The sequence below is a fragment of the Lontra canadensis genome, unplaced genomic scaffold (genome assembly GCF_010015895.1).
Source record: "Lontra canadensis isolate GAN:19392208 unplaced genomic scaffold, GSC_riverotter_1.0 scaffold42, whole genome shotgun sequence".
Lineage (NCBI taxonomy): Eukaryota > Metazoa > Chordata > Mammalia > Carnivora > Mustelidae > Lontra > Lontra canadensis.
Genome location: NW_022631036.1, coordinates 1,894,283 through 1,912,810, shown reverse-complemented (window position 1 = coordinate 1,912,810; position 18,528 = coordinate 1,894,283). Strand labels below are relative to the sequence as shown.

General features: G+C 43.0%; 2 protein-coding genes across 3 annotated transcripts in view; one reads left to right on the top strand and one right to left on the bottom strand.

The window, feature by feature from the left end:
* Positions 1-4,093, top strand: part of ABHD12B (abhydrolase domain containing 12B) — a 67,492-nt gene extending 63,399 nt beyond the window's left edge. For both annotated transcript variants that reach the window (XM_032871139.1, XM_032871136.1), the window contains exon 13: positions 3,965-4,093. In XM_032871139.1, coding sequence (XP_032727030.1) covers positions 3,965-4,088 — 124 coding nt within the window. In that variant the 3' untranslated portion in view covers positions 4,089-4,093. The remainder of the gene's footprint in view (positions 1-3,964) is intronic.
* PYGL (glycogen phosphorylase L) overlaps positions 1-18,528 on the bottom strand; it is a 41,278-nt gene that overhangs the window by 18,074 nt on the left and 4,676 nt on the right. Inside the window, exons 2-9 of the mRNA XM_032871135.1 lie at positions 17,340-17,441; positions 14,387-14,465; positions 11,661-11,764; positions 5,757-5,888; positions 3,552-3,663; positions 2,976-3,058; positions 618-761; positions 293-385 (exon numbers count right to left, since the gene is read on the bottom strand). Of these exons, the coding sequence (XP_032727026.1) occupies positions 293-385; positions 618-761; positions 2,976-3,058; positions 3,552-3,663; positions 5,757-5,888; positions 11,661-11,764; positions 14,387-14,465; positions 17,340-17,441 (849 nt within the window). The remainder of the gene's footprint in view (positions 1-292; positions 386-617; positions 762-2,975; positions 3,059-3,551; positions 3,664-5,756; positions 5,889-11,660; positions 11,765-14,386; positions 14,466-17,339; positions 17,442-18,528) is intronic.

The following is an 18,528-nucleotide window of genomic DNA, read 5'->3' as shown; positions in this document are numbered from 1 at the left end:
GTTGGAGAATTTAATTTAGAATCCTTTAAGATTCACACAAAAAAATCCTTTTAGACCCAGTCCATCTGAGCTGGGTACCATTAGCAATGTATTTACTTTCTTAGTCTTCCTCCCCGTAAAGCAGTAAGGACAGAGAAAATGTTAGCACTGGGCAGACTTTAACTTTGCTCAAGTTACGCAAAGTTAGCAACAGTAACTTATTTTGAAAAACTGTAAAGGGAGCTTTTGGGAAAATCTCTGAACCATAGATATACTATTTAATTAAAGGAAAAGGAAGCCAAACTATCCAGACCTTGGACCAGGGCAGTTTTTCAATATCCACAAAAATCCTCATCAGCTCAGGGATGGCGAGTGCAGGGTGCGTATCATTCAGCTGAATGGCAACCTGTATGAGGAAAAGGCATCAGCAAGCAGGGGACGGATGGCCTGGGATAAGGTCTTTCTTACCCTCATGCGCGCCTGCACAAAGCACCAAACAGAATGCCCACCCTGGGTGAGGCGCTTTAAGCATACCGCACCTACTCAACTTTTTTTTAGCCCTGAGAAAGAGGAGTACATCTGATAGGAAGTCCTGCTCCCTCACTGTCTCTTTCTGTGTTTGCAGACTGAATACTCGCCTGCTCTGGAAAGGTATCGAACGCAGTTTTGGCGCTGTCCGTGGAGCCAAACTTGGAGGCTTTGAAACGTCGGATGACATCTTGCAAGGTCGCAGCCACCACAAAGTACTCCTGCTTCAACCTCAGTTCCTTCCCTTCGAAAAACTTCAAGCCAGAGAGACAGAGTGAGAGTGGTTCACACTGCGGCGTGGCCAAAATATGCCAGGGATCTCCTGCCCAGAGAACTTCAAGACGAAAGCTCACAGAACATCTGGCGGAAGAGGACAGGTTGAAGGCCAAGCATCAGACTTTGCTCTTTCCTGACGTGTAAAGGACTTTAAAGAAGGCGCACAGATACAGGGTAAAGGGAATGGAGACAAGACAACAGCAACAACCTTTCTGAAGCTGAAAAATAGATGCATGAGTGTTAATTGGGCCAGAAGACCCAGAAAAACCGGATCCTGACCTGCTAGAAAAGAAGGGCCAAAGAGCAACTAAATTTATGCTCCAAAGCCCTAAAGGATCAGGACTTAGCAGAACTGGTGCCTTTGGAAGTAGGGGAAAAGACGTGGTGAAAGGTTAGTTGTGAGCCTAACTAAGCAGGAGTTGGCCTCAGACTTCACCCCTCAAATCCCCCCAGCTGAGCAATCTTTTCCCCGAACGCAGGCAGAAGCCTGATGTGTATTCTCTGGAGATGGTAACACAGGGGTCTCTGGGCTGGAGGGAGACAGGAAGCCAAAAGCAGGGGTACCACTCTGTATTGAAAATGGGGGGAAGGGATTTATAGGGAAGTTTATGTGCTGAATTGTTGAGACTCTGAGCCTCCTTCTCCCAACCAAATTTCAGAACTCAGGCAGTGGTTATCACTTCTGCCAGGAAGGAAGCTTCGAGAGGCTTCTCTCGGAGGTGAGAAAGGTTACAGCAAACAGTCCTGCACGGTGGGGACTTCAGGCGAGACCATGGAGGGTGCGTCCGAGAACGCATGACCACATCTTTGAGGAACTTGGGGAGAACATCTAAGATTCTGCACTTTTCTTATAGGTGATCAGAAGACTTTAAGGAGCTTTAAGCAAGGCAAAAATAACTAGCTGCAGAGGGCTAACAGTTGCAAGATTCCTGAAAGAGGGACTCATGCCTGGAGGAGGGCTATGGCCAAGTTGGGGAGAGTGAACGAGTTTGTTTTTGTAATTACGGTACAAAACTGATTTATCAACTTGTACTTAGAAACAGGCATGCCCCTGACAGCTACCTTTTACTCAAAGAATTCAGTTAACTTTGTACCCCATGCTAACCTTGTGTCCCCTGTGAATTGCTGTAGATAGTTATTTCCACGAAAAGTTAGGTTTGGTCCTTACTGAGAACAGGAGGATGAATTTCAAGCCCCTTCCAGTTAAATAATTTTGCAGGCTGGGTTAGGCTAGGCAGTGCTTGGAAGGATTTTTACTTTAACTGACCACTAAACAAAAAGACTTTTTGCTTTTGGGTCAGAGACTTTCATGACCTGTACTGAAGTCACCATGTCCCTCTCAAAGGGCAAAATAACATAGAGCATTAAGTTTCTGAAAATGCTGCAACAAACTTCATCCACTATTGAGACAACGGTTTACAACTAAGTGGACACCCAGTCTTAGGACCATTTATGTCCTCATCTCCCAATCCTTGCTTGGTGCCATCTTTGCAGAGCAGATTACTAATTTGGTTGTTTTTGAGACTTATTATTAAAAGAACAATCATTACAGCATCAAGAAGGTAATTTTACCCACATATAAGATAGAGCTAAGTATATTTAAACCAACTTAGAATCCCTGGCGTTCATCTGTGATACAGTTCCAAGTTAAATTATTATTATTTTTTAATTTTAGCTAAGCTATTTTTAGTGTAAAATCAGGAATAATCACTCATGAGAAAAAGTTTCAAGAGATGAATAAGTGGCATAAGAAACAAGTGTTTGCTCCTGGGTCTGCTCTGAGGTCCAGACCCCAACTCGCCTAAAGGCAGAAGGCTGGGAAGAGCCTGTCAGCGAGGGGAAGAGGCCAGGCAGGAAACCTCCAGAGGTTTCTGACTCTGTGGAAGAAACTTCTGTTTGGAAATAGCAACTCATCAGTGCTCCACTTAATCTTTTATATTTCGGTTTTGTTTTGAAATTTGTGAGGTCACTGGTGAAAGGCAAAATACCAATTCTGACTTCATGTCTTTTACAAGTATGTTTTCCTTACTTGGGGGCAGGGGAAATCAAGACAACTCAGGAAGAGATATGGAGATTATAGTACACTGAATACCAAAAAATCAGTACTGAAGATGTGCTTTATGGGCTATAAAAAAGTGCCTCTGAAATAGGCTGCTTCTGTTTCCGCTGCGAGAGCAAGCTTCACCACTCACATTATCATTGGGATAGAGGACCCGGGAGATGTTCTCGGCCAGATTTCGGTCCAGCACAGCCTGAATGTAGTCTCCAACATTAACTGAGGGGAAGGTTAGAAAAATGAATAAGTAGACAAGCCAGCCACTGTTATCAAAGCCCCATTGACCTCACCTGATGCTTGCTGCTTGCCAGGTGAATGTGGGGATTCCTACAACTCCTGAAAATCCAAAAGGATTTCCACAACCGTCCATGCTGTGATCCTCATGAGAGTCTGGGAGTGCCAGACAGAAGGACTGCTTTTGAAATGACCTCTATGCACGCTCCGTAAAATGTCTGCTCACTGGAAAGTTCTGATCAGAAACTCAAGGCTTTTCTCTCAAGCTCAATTTGATACTAACTAGCGATCAGAAAGATTACACACACACACACACACACACACACACACACACACACACACACAGAGACCATTTATGTCCCAGTCCCCAAGATCCTTGTTGTGTGTCCTCTTTCAGAGCTGGTACTGATCTGGTTGCCTCCGAGATCAAAAAGATTAAACACACACACACCTCCATGAGAGCCCAGGCTGTACTCACAGTCTCTGAGGTTAAAGTCATTGGGCGCCCGAGCGGACCAGAGTCGCATGGTGTTGACGGTGTTATTCATATACCCAGGCACTGGGGTGTCATATGGCAGAGCCAGGACCACCTGTGGGGTTAAACCGAAGCAGCTGCTCAGTTTCTCATGTGTGGTGACGCAGGCTGAACAGTGGGCTGGGACACAGCAAGGGATTCTGTTCTTGACTCCATTATAGACTCAGACTGTGGGACGCCTAAACCAAGATGGAAGGTCCTAGGTCTGGGGGCGGGGAGGTTCTGATGGGCCATGTGGAGCCTGTCCCTTGTCCTGAACTGGATGCCACTCTTTCATGTTTCATTTAAGCCACTGTTCTGAGAATAATAAAATATGACGTGCCAAGTGACACGTCTTTCCCCTCTTCTCTTCATAGGTGCCACGCCTCCTCCCCTTCCCCTCCGCTCTGTCATTCACAGGCCTTGCCCCGATATCACACCTACACTTCTAATTCTCTCTGGTATCTGGTTCCCAGAGGACCGGAGCAGACACACGAATGAAACGGATTGCTCGGTTTATTGGAATCTGCCCCCAGTGTGTGCACACCGTGCCGGTCCTCATGCCCTCTGACCTCACCAGCTACAGACCTGAGGCTGACTTGGGCGACAGCTTCCAGAAATCCGTAAGGTGCTGCCTGCCTTGGGGCAGCTCACCTTATATTCCATCTGCCACGTAACATTGCCTTTGTGGGCACAGAAAAATATACGCTCTCTAACTGAATTTCTGGATGTATTATGAAAATGTGTAGAGGTGCTCTGTAAATACGAGGTAGCTCAACAGTGGGACCTCATGTAAACAGAGTATTTCCAGGACTGATTGTGTAAACTGCGTATGGTTAAAAAGATCAACAAAAGTCACTGGAAGTTTTAGACACCAAAACCTATACCAAATACTAGTTTAATGCCAAATACACATGTGAATTCTTCAGGCATATTAACAATTGATTTGTTTGCAGCTCTCTTGACTGTCTTTGTAACCAACTTCAACTCAGATTGTGTTCCGTTGTTTAACCAAATTTAGAGAAAGAGAAACTTACCTTGAAATTACAGTCTTCGTTTATGCCTTTTACTATTATACCATAATGACCTATTTTAGCTTCTGATCTGCTACTTCCTATGTTAAATAAATTCATCCTCAGATAGAAAAATCATTTTTAAATAGTCTTATTTTTCTGAACTGTGAAGCGCTCTATGTGAATTAGCGGAATAAATTATCAGTTTAAAAAGTCAACTATAAAATGGGTCTTGGTTCTTCTAAAATAAAATAAAGGATCTATTCATGGTTCATAATCCACAAACCAACTGAATTTAGCACTGCAGTACTGAATTTCACTCACAGCTTTGCCAGCTAAAAATATTAACTTGCTCTTTACCATTTACTTTAAGCTTTTAAAGAATGGCTGGTGACATGTCCCTCCTGGCCCAAGATCATATTCATTAAGCAAGTATCTCAACTGGAGCCTCCAAAAGATTGGACAAGGCAGTCTAGTAATGAATAGGGGTTATTTGTCAGCAAGTAAGAAGACAGCAGAGCACACAGCATCACTGAGGTGCTGAGAAGTGAACTGGTCAGCAACAAGGTAACACTCACATCTGGTGGCAAGATAAATACCCAGCCATGAAGTAAGCCCACTTGGACTGACACCAGCATGATTTCTCTAGAAGTGATTCTGCATGGAACAAAACATTTTGCAACATTTTGTACTATTTTTCTTGACTTTGCAACAAATAAAATTTTTCTCAATCCTTTCAATAAATACTTTGGTTTTAAAATATTTACCCCTGAGAACTCCCAAGTAAAGGTATCTATGGCAGCAAGGTAAGGAAGAACATTTACATTTATTTAATCTTGGTATCAAAAACTTTATATAAAACTGGAGAGCTAAGCCTACTAGGATTACAGAATTGATTAATCTCTGATAAAGCTGTTTGCAGAATGACCCTGATAAGTCACTTGACCTTGGGGAAGTCACTTGTCTCTTGGTCTCAGCTCCTTTGTTTTGCAAGAGTGGGTTCACTAGGAGAAGGAACAGAGCTATGGACAAAAACAGACTCTGTCCTTCACTACACAATATACTACCCTCCATATCATATGCATATCATCCTCAGTGCTGTGGATTCCCCGTGCTCTACTGTACAAAATGCTCAGCATGAGAAAACTTCCAATACCTGGGTGTCGACCCATTTGGTCCCAGTGTTGGTGTGCTCTACTTTTCCATAGAAGTGCACGGGCAGCATGAACTCGGGTCGGGCCTTCTCCCAGGGGTTTCCATGTCGGAGCCAATCATCTGCCTCTTCCACCTACAAAATGGACACCGCTGAGAATTTATTTTTCGGGAGATATGGACCTTCCATTATCTCAAGTCAAAAGTCCAATCATATTGAATCAAAATATCTTTGACTAACTCAATGCAAAAATACTGTTTTGGTAAGAGAGGTCATTGATTCTGTAGACCTCAGTTCACCTATGTTAGGGTATTGCAACCTGAATCAACAACAATCACACCTGTCAATACACAGTACTGCACTTAATTCTCACAGCATAACCCTGTAGGATGCAACTATGATTTTTCCCTTTTTAAAGAAGTGGAAATTGGAACTTGCTCAAAGTCACACAGATAGTAAATGGCACTGCTGCTTAGGCGTGTGGGTTCTCGGCCTGTGTCTTAACATCTGTGAATACAATTGTCCAGCTCTGGGGACCGAGAGAGGCCATCTAGGAATGTTTATAGTTGGATACCTGGACCTGAAGGTTTCTACATGATGGTTTCTGTCAAGATTGTCTTGCCTAGAATGCACAGACCAGTTAAGAAATACCACTCATAGAAAACTCTCTCTTAAAATTTTATTCATTTATTTGACAGAGAGAGACATAGAGAGAGAGAGAGACTGAGAGCACAAGCAGGGGGAGCAGGAGAGGAAGACGCAGGCTCCCCTCACTGACCAGGGAGCCTGACGTGGGGCTCAATCCCAGGACCCTGACTGAACTGTATAGATACAAGACACTATTACATTTTATGGTCTTTGTTTAATTTAATCCCTTAAGTAATTTTGATCTGATAATGAACTATTAATTATGGTTCATTTTGAAAATAATATATACTAATATGTAAGGAATTTATTTTATTGACAATTTCAACATTTTCCCATATGTTTATGTTAATTTATAACCACATATTTCTCATAAAAATTTTAAAATCATAATTTGTATTTAGGTTATTCTGTACATCCAATGAATTTTGGTTTGCAATAAACAAACATGCCAAAACAAAACCAACAAAAAAACACAATGGAGAGGAGAATGTACTTTTAAAGTAAAGACATTATCAGTGAAAGCTTTAAAATATTACATATATTAAAAAAATGCAATTGTGTTTGGACAAGAAAGGAGAGGTGAGGGCTTCTGGGACAAAGTACTCTTGTGAAAGAGATTACCCCAAATCTTGTTATTTTACTTACCTGATTTCTCACTTTCCCCTCTTAGAAAAGATAGCTTTAGTTTAAGAAAATTTTGTTTATGAATTCTTAGGTGGTTTTATGACCACCACATACGAATGCAATGCCTGCCCTGGGCATAGAGTGGAGACAAAGAAACACAGCTACTGTGTTTCGAGATATCAGAGAAAACTCTGAAGTCGACAGACAGACAAGGAAATATACATGCATTTATTTCAACATTGATCATGACTTTTTGTCCAGAAAGCCAGGGAGCTACCCATTAACATTAAGTTCCAGCATAGTGGTGAATGAAAAGGGGACTCATAGAAACGACATCTGTAAACAGTAGATCCGGGAGTGAGACTCGGGAGGCAGAAGGCTGACTCACGGGGGCGGGGGGGGGGGGGGGGTTAAGCCTAGCGAAGGTTGGAGTGAGGTTTGAGCTAATCAGCTGATCCAATCTTGTTAAAATGCAGGGGCACATGGGTGGCTCAGTGGGTTAAGGCCTCTGCCTTCAGCTCAGGTCATGGTCCCAGGGTCCTGGGATGGAGCCCCGCATCGCATCAGGCTCTCTGCTCAGCAGGGTGCCTGCTTCCTCTTCTCTCTCTGCCTGCCTCTCTGCCTACTTGTGATCTCTGTCTGTCGAATAAATAAAAATAAAATCTTAAAAAAATGCAGATTCTCAGTCAGTCTGGGGAGCAGTCTGAAATTCTGCATTTTTAACAAGTCCCCAGGGCGAGGTACACACGGTGATAAAGTCAGTAACGGCAACTCACAATTTAAACTTCTGCTAATCTAACCAGAAAGAGAACAACAAAAAATAAAACAAAAACTTAACATGGAAATGGTGGAATTTCATCAGCTGGCTGTTAAGCTTTGGTGAAGTCAGAGTCCACTAGCTTGTGTTAATAACTAGAAACTCCACACAAATAAATGAGAATATCCACAGATGATCAAAACATCCTGACACAAAAGAACTTTCTACTGCTCTTAGGCAAGGGCGGGTGCGGGGTTTTCAAATGCTGGTTGGTGTGAACACTGCTTCCTGTAACAGGAAGACACTTCATTTCAGCACTCGGGATTGCTGTAAAACACGCCTGAAGATATGGCACGAAACGGGACAAGGAGGCAGCAAAAGCTTTCCTCTCAGAAACCATGTGAGCTGACAACACATTTTCTGCTGCCCTCTGGGCTTGCCACCACCGGCCCCCTCCTATGCCGGTCAGAGGCTGCATTTGCCCTTTTGAGGGTACACAAAGCAACAAGACACTTGTCAGCAGATCACTCTTAATGCCATTGAATGCTGCTCTGGCTGATTACGACCTGACTGGGGTAGCAAGTTCTGTAGAAAGACAGAACTCCTAGCTTGCTGTTATTTTGAGTCTCTTCCTGATTTGGCAAGGAACCAGATAATAATTCCCCTGATTTCACAAAGCTTGTTTATCAGGTAAACTGAAAAACCTTGTTCACTACCACAAGCTGGTCTGAGCAGATCAGAGGAGAAAAGAGAACTGCCCCCCACCCCCACCCCGCCACCCTTAGTAAATCCACGGAAGCTGCAGGATGATGATAAACGTCTTCTCTACCTTGCTTTCTTCCGATGAATCAACAAACCACTCTGTAAATTTAGATTTTCATGCAGCCAGTGATTCCTGAATGTACTAACACACGGGGCCATGTGAATGGCGGGGGCAAGATGGGAGAAGAGCTTTCATTTCCATCCAAGTGGGCTGCTGGATCTGAACATCCCGGATGAAAGAACACGGAGACAAAGAGAATGTGGGTCTGCGAAGAGGGGAGCAGGGTGCCAGTCAGGGGAGGGAGGACCACCAGCACTCAGCACCTCCCTAGAGGAATTACTCAACGGCATCTGTCCTCCAGCCAGCACAGAAGCAGAGGTCAGCTCAGGGAGCTCTCTTACGGACCGAATTCTAAGAAATGCTGTTCCCCTCACTGTGGAATACACAGGACATGAAGAACTCACGAGCAAACAAACATTGCTTTCTGATGGTACAAATAACTGAAAACCCGTGGTTTCCTGGAGAAGCCCACAAATTGAACAGTGGTAACTAGAAGCTTGCTGGGGAACGTGAATTGTGCATGACTAGTTACAGCAGGCTCTGCCAGGTTCCGAGAGAGAGACGGGTTCTAGTAGATACTCTTTGATTCAGCTCTGAGACACATATGACTGTTAAACTTTAATGCGAGGCTGTCGCAATTGTCTTTTTGTCCTTCTTTCAGTGCACAATTATTTTCATAGAACACTGTTACTGATAAAGTTTCAACGATCCCCATTAGAGTTCAAGAATTTTGTTAAGTCAAGAATTTTTGCAATGAAATTATTTTCCTTAGGGGGAAAGTGAACAGTTTAGTTCTGTAAATCTTTGTTGAAGAGAGACTTCAAAAACTAGAAGTTCATTAACCTTTAAGAATCTTCCCAGCTTGGGGGTACATGGCTGGCTTAGTCAGTGGAGTAGGCAACTCTTGACTTTGGGTTCAGGAGTTCAAGCCCCATGTTGGCTGTGGAGCCTACTTGAAAAAAAAAAAAGTCCTCAGCTTGTGCCATTTTCTTCAGCAATGATGTATCTGATGAGGGGGCGTGCCCTTCCTTCAACAGGCATGCTGCTTTCCTGGAAAATACTTTTTTTTTAATGGAAATTGTTTCTTTTTTAATGGTATGATGTTAAAATCCCATCTCAGTGAACAATGGATATGGTAAAGAAAATGAGTTTTTCTGACTCAGTTTTAAGTCATAGTGAGAGTAGTGATGATGGCCAGTGAGGTCAGCTTTGGAGATAAGCAAAAGTCATGCAGTTCCTCTTTTTTACGGCCTGGGTCTGATAGGAGAGAAAAGGACAGTTTCCTGGGTTAAAGGTCACTGAACAGTAGCAAAGGTAGTAGGTATGATTTTAAAAGAGTGAACTCGCATTAAATTCTGGGGAAAATGCACTTGAACAGAAATTTTTTGAGATGGGCTTGCTGAGTTTCTTTTAAAATTTTCACAGAACAGTAAAGGGATAAGAAAGGACATCCTTAAATAGTGGGGGGTATAATGAATACTGCACAGGACATGCTCAAAGACTGAAAATGGAAATCATGTACGGCTTGGTCAGATGGTGTCAGAATGTTGGTGATCCTGGAAATGCCCTCTAACCTGGGTTTCTCACACTGAAACTCTAGGTTACTGCACTGAGGAAGGGAACCCATTACTTTGTTTTCATAACTTTTATGACTGTAACATACACATTTCTTATGGAATATGAGTCATGTGGAGGAGGAAATATAAGATAGTAAAAGTCACCTGTTATCCTATCTCCCAGAGATAATGACTGTTGAAGCTTCGATGTATTTTTTTCCTAGTATTTTATCTTTTTGGCTTCTTTTGGATAGGTCATATCACCCATATGATTCCAAATCCTGTCTTCTCGACTAACATAAACAACTTCTCATTTCATCAAAATTAATAAAATATATTATAACTATATCAATATTATATAATACCACTATTTATTAAATCATCCTCCTTTCTTAGGCAAAGTTAATGTTTTACTGAGTGCCTATCTGTGTGCCAGACATTTTACATATATTCATAATGGTTTCGTGCAGCTGGTGTCTCCATTGTGCAGACGGGAAAGCTGAGGGTCAGAGAGGTCAGATAGCCTAATTAAAGCAACACGCTGCATGGGGTAATGAGTTGCAGTTAGGCCTCAAATTAGAAAACAGATCTCAGTTACGGGTTACATGTTTTTTCCTCTGCAATGCTGCCTTCTAATTTATTTAGGGTTACCTAAGATCCACTGGTCCTTAACAAAATTTGGAAGTTTGTCTTTCAAAATGTTTGCCTTTTGGTATGTATTCAGTATTCTCCTTCTGAGACTCTTTCCTTGGTGCATTCTTTGACTACCTCAAACCTTTTAGTTCCTTCTTCCCTGGCTCAGAGGGTGTCAAAATACTGAGGGAGGGAAGGAGAATGGTGTTGACACTCAGCTTATTCTCATCCTTCCTCTTCCCTGCGATTAGCTCCAGCCTAGGCCGCCCAATCCAGTCCTGAGCACTCTGCCCTCTCAGACTGACTCAGGGAAGTGTGGGAGGGGCCCAGAGAATGTGGGCTTTTTGGAAATCAAATTCAGCATCTTTTTGTCAATGAGGTGTGTGTAGGGGAAAAAGACAGGGAGAGAGAAAGTCTAAATCACACTTAGCATCAGGGAAGACTATCCCCACTAGGGCTGACCGTAAGCTCAAAGAATGACCAAAGATAAAAGAAACAAATACCTAAGAATCCAATTTGGTTACATAAAAATCATATGAGAGTTATTTGTCTGGTCTGATTACAATTATAACAGGTGGTCCACAGTCAGGGGTCAGTGACGAGCATTTTCAGAGCATTCTCAGGAGTCAGACTAGGTGAGGTGCTTCTGGATCTGGAGCTGAATGATACTGGCAGGCTCTCTGCTCTTAGGGAACTCACATCCCTCCCATCCCAAAGGGGTAGGACTGATGGTTTTCAGTGATTGCGATTAAATGCCAGAGATATTAGAAAAGCTCTACATTAAATGTCTGTAAATTATAAATCACCCAGCATACTATGAAGGAGAAGTATTTTAATAACAAACTTTTGAAAGACGGCTCACATACCTGCCATCCATCTCGGATCTTCTGATTGAAGATTCCATATTCATATCGGATGCCATATCCATAGGCTGCAAGTCCCAGGGTAGCCATGGAATCCAGGAAGCAGGCTGAATCACAGAAAACATGGGCAAAGGCAGAGTTATCAGGGTTAGTCCAAATTCCATCTTCCTTTAAAAGACACGGTAGCCACAAAACATTTTTTCTCTGAAAACCCACATTTGTATTTTAAAGCACAGAGACAGCTGTGCGGTGGGTATTGTTTTAAAATAACATTTTAAAATTATAAAACGAATATTCTATAGAGAAGTTAGAAAATACCAAAATGAATACAGAAGAAAATAAACAGCACTATCTCGCCATTTAGAAATAACACTGTGTACGTGTTGGCATCTCATTTGAGAACAGAGAAGGAAGCTGGCCTGCCTGAGACACATCCATTATTGTGTCTGTCACTCACACTGCCCTTTCTAAGGGAAGCTCTCTCTGTGGCCCCTGCTTGAAAAGATAGCCCCAGGAGAGTGTAATAATTTACATGGGCCCACCCAACCAACTAGCTAGACATCTGTGGCAGACTCTTTCTGGCCAGTGGAATTCCAGTGTTGTTCAGGTATCAAGGGGCAATATGCTTCAGGGAGGCTGGGCCAGGAAATGAATCTTGCTTTGGTCTAAGCCAATCATAGTAATTCTATTTCCCTCACCAGTGATTGGTTTTGGCATGGGCATGTGATGACCTATGATCTAATGAGAGGTGCTAGGAAGTCTGCTAGGTGCACTGAAAGATTTCCTTGCTCCTGCCACCTTTTTTTTCCATGGGGGGAAAGCCAGAAGAACCACAAAGACCCAGAGTCCTGACAGAATCATGCTGTTGAATAAACTCATCTTGGAGCAGCCTGAATTCTGGAGTCTTTGTTTAGTCAGTGATAACACACATCTTGTCAGTTGAACCAATTTTTGCTAGATTCTCTGTTACTTGTAGCCAAGAGCATTAATGATAAAGCCCCGATCTAGAGCAGCCAATCCAAAGGCTGAACAGGGGTGCCTGGGTGGCTCAGTCGGTTGAGTGTCTGCCTTTGGCTCAGGTCATGATCTCAGGGTCCTGGGATGGAGCCCCTCATTGGGCTCCCTGCTCAGTGGAGAGCCTGCTTCTCTAGTGGTTCTGCTCCTCCCTCTGTTCCTTCTCTCTCACTCTTGCTCACTATTTCTCTCCCTCAAATAAATAGATAAAATCTTAAAAAAAAAACAAAAGCTAGGCAGTGATCTATGTTGTGGCCAAATTCTACGTGAGGGGTTATACCACTCTGATTGTCCTTCTCAGGAATTGGAACTGAGAAATATACAGAGAATGAGGGAACACACAATAAGATCTAAAACGGAAAAGAACATTTGCAGATCACACAGAAATGGGCTGAGTTAGATTCATGGTGGGCTCTAAAACAGAACCCACAAAGGCCAATGGCCAATGCCGTCAGAACCTCACAGTGGTCTTCTGGTCCCTGTGCTCACGTGGCCTGACTCTGCTCCAGTTCCTGCTCTCTCAGATCTGTGGCCATTTGTCTTTCCTGGGTCCTGGTCAAATTATTCTTAGAGCCTGACCAGAACGGGGTCTCAACCTTTTCAGTCAGTCAGAGATGAGGCCATAGAATAAGAATCACTCAGCCTGGCTCACCACTTAACTCTTTGACCTTATCAGCCAACTGAAGGAGCAAGGTCATTCATATCAGGCACAGAATGGGGTTAACCCAGCCAACAAATAGGTCTAGGGCTTTACATAAATGAAAGGCAGGCCGGTTGTCATTCTTAGGATGTGTATGCCACTGGTTCTGCTGGTCTTCCTACAGCCTCACGGAAAGCCTACTGAACTGTCCAACGGCTGACGTTACGAGGTAGTAAGTATCTCTAATATGGATAGCAATGTTAATGCACACTGCCACTAACCTAAGGATTAAATACCATGAAACACACACAAATGGATTTCCAGCAACTCGAAAGTGTGCGTAAATTTAGAGATATTAAAATCATTCTTGAAAAAGAAGAAATAGATTATTTTTCAGAGTGAAATCTGATAAAGAAATGTACGGTGGTACATTTTTATTATTTATCTTCAGTGTAAATATCAGGAAGTAGAATGGCTGGTCACAGGGAAGCATATTTTTTATTTAATGCAGTTGGTATTAGCTTTTTAACGTTTTCCTTTACCTTTACATTTGCAGAAAAATCATTTCCTGGATAAAGCACTCGAATTGCATCCATATAAAAAAAGGTATTAACAAACTAAATCATACCACTAATACAGTAAGTGTACCATTGCCTACCAGTCAATCAGAAAGCAGACTGTCAAGGGCACAAGACAACAGCGCAATGGTGAAACAACTCAGGTCACCCCTCACAGGTTCGTAAAGTGAGCCGCTATGGACAAACAGCAGTGAAGGGAAGGGGCCACTTGGGAAACCCTGAAGAGCACAGGAAGGAGCTGGTTAACTGTGGGCTTTTAAGCAATGTCTCCAAGGGTTTTAAGCAACGTCTCTTTGGTTCAAGTTCCCTTCTCTGCTCTTTGTGTAGAACTGATCAAACCACAGTGCAAACTCAAAGACAAAAATACCTGTAAGCCAGGTCATACTTTGCACTCTTCCTAGAGAGCCTGTCTGGTTCTTCCAAGCACAGTCACGCTGGGCATGTGAGGAGCCGTCAACCAGCCAGACAGCACATAACACCCTCATGATGTAACTTACCGGCAAGCCTCCCAAGACCACCATTGCCAAGCCCGGCATCTTCCTCAATTTCTTCCAGCTCCTCCATATCCAACCCAAGCTGGAGACGAAAGGAAAGCAACATTGGATGCAGGCACAAATGCAGGCTGTTTCAGGAAGCACAGTCATTTCTTCAGTCTCTGGGTCGGGCCTCCAGGGTCCTGTGGGGACTCAGTTCTGTCAGCTCCCTCACAGTGTTCTGAAATAAGAGGCCCCCAGCAGACGCTGGAGACTGCACTGCAAACCGTACCAGATGGCCAGCAGCAGCGTGGGGAGGAGTGTGTGCTGCAAAGGGCCATCCCGGTTCTGTTAGTTAGCTCTCTGACTCTGGGCCACGTAAATCTCTCTGTGCTTCTCCTCTCTCTTTTTTTTTTTTTTTTACTAAAGATTTTATTTATTTATCTGACAGAGAGAGAGAGATCACAAGTAGGCGGAGAGGCAGGCAGAGAGAGGAGGAAGCAGGCTCCCCACCGAGCAGAGAGCCTGATGCGGGGCTCGATCCCAGGACCCTGGGATCATGACCTGAGCCGAAGGTAGAGGCTTAACCCACTGAGCCACCCAGGCGCCCCTCCTCTCTTGTTTAAGAAAGTGAGGAAAACAGCATCTGCCTGATTTAGGGCTATTATGAACTAAATGAGTGTATACAAATAAAGCATTTATAATTACCCTGAACAGATATTCCTCAATAAATATTAGCTATTACTATTTCTTAAAATTATTATTTTTTTGTGTGCAGTAGGGGTAAAACCTCAGGAATGGTCTAGCGCCAAGCTGACACTAATTGGGCTGAAGGATTTTGAAAACTATCAAAGAGTATGAGGTCAGACTTCTGGGATGGAGTAAAGTTCATCTTTTCATGACCACAACATATTTACTCAGTAGGGTCAATGGTTGTTAACCCAAAATTGGTTACTGAGTCACTGCCCATGAGGCCTGGAACCAGAGAGCACCCCGGGAAACAGCCCTGAGGGCCAGCTGGATGAGGGTGAAAATCCTCTACTTCTTTCTGAAGTGGGAAAGAGACTATGGGAGGCCAATGGACATCTATGACCTTGCTGATGGACAGAATGGGTTGCCAGCCAGCTCCCTGCCCCTGAGTGTTTGGCTCGCACAACCAGAGGCTGGTTGGCACCAGTGTGGACTCATGTCAGGGCTGAGAGGTCCTGGAGACCCCTTTGGGCTGCTCATCTTACAAAGAGGAAACTGATGGCTAGAGAGATTAAATGGCCTCCCCTATGTTGACTAGATAGTAATCTAGCCCATGCTTGGCTAACAGTGGTTTGTTGTGAAAATGACTGTATTCTTATCTGAAAGTGAGACAAGCCGTTAAATTAGACATTATTTTAAAAAATGGGAACATAACTGACAGATTTACAGACACATAAGTTAGAACCATGCTTGAAGCTGATGCCCGGGTTTCCTTAGAGTCACCTACTTGGATCCCCACCCTTCCACCAAAGGTGACTTTCTCACACAAGTCTTAATAACTAAACCTCCTGAGAGTTCAAAAATGGCCTCGCCTCTGTTTATTTCTGAAGGGGCTTTCAAATGCGCTTCCCGGTGACCAGGGTTTACTGGGGTCCTTGTGCAAGCCTACAACACAATGTGGAAGCAGCTTAAGTAATAAGTATCACACCACGGTGTAAATCGAGTAGCTGTGAACAAACAACAGTAAGGTAAAGACGAGGCCCCTCTGGAAACCCTTCAGGGCTAATGCTAACACTCAGGAACTTTTCAGTTCTAAACATGGAAGTCTACAGTAGGCTGTAAACCTCGAGGAGGCTGATGTAGGTTACTTCATCCACCTGGTTAGATGCCAGGCCAGGCGAGGTGTTTTTATTTTCACATGCTATCAGGGGAAGCAAAGAACAGGGACATGGAGGGGAGCTGCAATGATTCTTTCATAGAAAATACCTAACCGCCATGAAAGAAACCAGCCCTTCGTGACAGCGGCTGGCCACATGAGACAATCCCATGGCAAGGACAAGGAGCCATTTGGACTGGACGGTCTCTCATTTAGAATGTGTCTTTGCAAATACACATTCCTCCTTTCAGTCACATGAAAAGGATTAAGAACTATTTGGTTTTTGGCAGGGAGATCCCTGAAGCTCGGGGGAGGAACAGTTAAATACTTTCCATAAAAACAAATTAGCATAATAAGTTTAAGACCCCGAGCTCCTCATTTAAGGAGGCAGTGTATTTTACAGCTCAGTAATCAGTAAAGAAAGTATGTCAATGTAATTTTAAAAACTTATTATTTATACATGTTGCCTTGATACATGAATAACAGTCAAAGTTTGATCATTTTTAAAACTAGATAGGAGGGGGGGCTTGGCTGGCCCAGTTGGTGGAGTGTGTGACTCGATCTCAGGGTTGCAAGTTCCAGCCCCACACTGGATATAGAGATTATTTAAAAATAAGTTATTTAAGGGACACCTGGGTGGCTCAATCGTTAAGCATCTGCCTTTGGCTCAGGTCGTGATCCCAGAGTCCTGGGATTGAGCCCCAGATGGGGCTCCCTGCTCAGCAGGTGCTTCTCCTTCTCTCACTCCCCCTGCTTGAGTTCCCTCTCTCAAGGTGTCTTTCTCTGTCAAATAAATAAATAAAATCTTTAAAAATTCTTTAAAAATAACGAAAGTACATAAGAGCCCAAAGGCTTGTTCAGATGCTAATTCCGAAGATGTAATTTTCTGGGGAGTGCTGTCAAAAACTGACAGCAGAAGAAAATTCTCATGAGGCAAAACCAGTTCTCTAACTTTGTTTCTCTTAAACCAGAGATCTCCACTAGTTTATATTTCTAATTGTAACAGCCGTAGCTAAGGAGCAATTTTTCACCATTTTTTTTTTTTTTTTTTTTGGTGTTACATTCCCAAGGTTCATGAATTGAACTTGAAATTTAAGGGGAGAGAATGAAAGAAATATGCAGACAACGTACCTGGTAAATGGCCTCATCACAGGCATTTTGCAGACCAAGGTTGATCATGGTATTCTGTAATGTTCGGCCCATGTAAAATTCCAAAGAGAGGTAATAAACCCTCTGAAACAAAGAGAGCTCAGGTGAATGCTGTAAGGCCAACACTATTTGTCATACAAACACAAAAGGTCACCGATAAGACACAAACAGGCCAGACCAAGACAGGTTCAAATGAGACTCCAAACGATGGATGAAAGACTAAACACAAGCAAGACTGACAGCTGGCTGTGAGAAAAACCATTTTATACCCTTCTTTTGGCAAAGTAGTTTTTTTCCCCGGGGAGAGAAAACCAAACTCCTCCAACTAATTAGATTCACTGTTTTTTGTGTGTGTGTTTTCCTTCCTGTTCACGAGCCTCATGAATAAAGCATATGTTTGGGACAAACAGAAATCAGACTGTCACAGCTCATCACTCATTTTGTAACATATTTATATGATGATATTCAGGTGAGGTTGACTGTGATCATCTCAACTCATCCAGGAAACGTAAAGATTAACTCCTTCGAAATGCACACAATGGCTAGAACATAGCCAGTGTGTCTGATTACTGCAAGTAATACTACAATTAATTATTTTAGAATAAAATGATTCTAGAAAGGCCGTAGTCTGGCAAAAACAAAAGACTACCTCAGGTTTTCTGGTGTTTGTCCTTAATGAAGTGGGAAATTTCTCTAACAACTTAGCAACTGTTTGCCTTTGACCTAAAGCCAGGTAAACACTTTTTGAGATGAAAGTGAAAGGTGCCAAGGTCAGAGTTGCCTAAAACCTTTCAAAATACAATCTAAGTTTAACTAATGAAAGGTTTTATTTATTTATTTATTTATTTATTTACTTACTTACTTATTAGACAGAGATCACAAGTAGGCAGAGAGGAAGGGAAGCAGGCTCCCTGCTGAGCAGAGACACCCCCCGGCCCCCATGCAGGGCTCTATCACAGGACCCTGGGATCATGACCTGAGCCGAAGGCAGAGGCTTTAACCCACTGAGCCACCCAGGCGCCCCTAAGTTTAACTAATTAAAAAAAAAAAAAAAAAAAAAGGAAGATCAGTGAGTAACTTCATCATCCCCTTTTACAATACTTTACTTTCCATATCACTTCCCCTTTCCTTTTCTGCCAAACATGAAACAAACATCTAGAAATGCATCTAT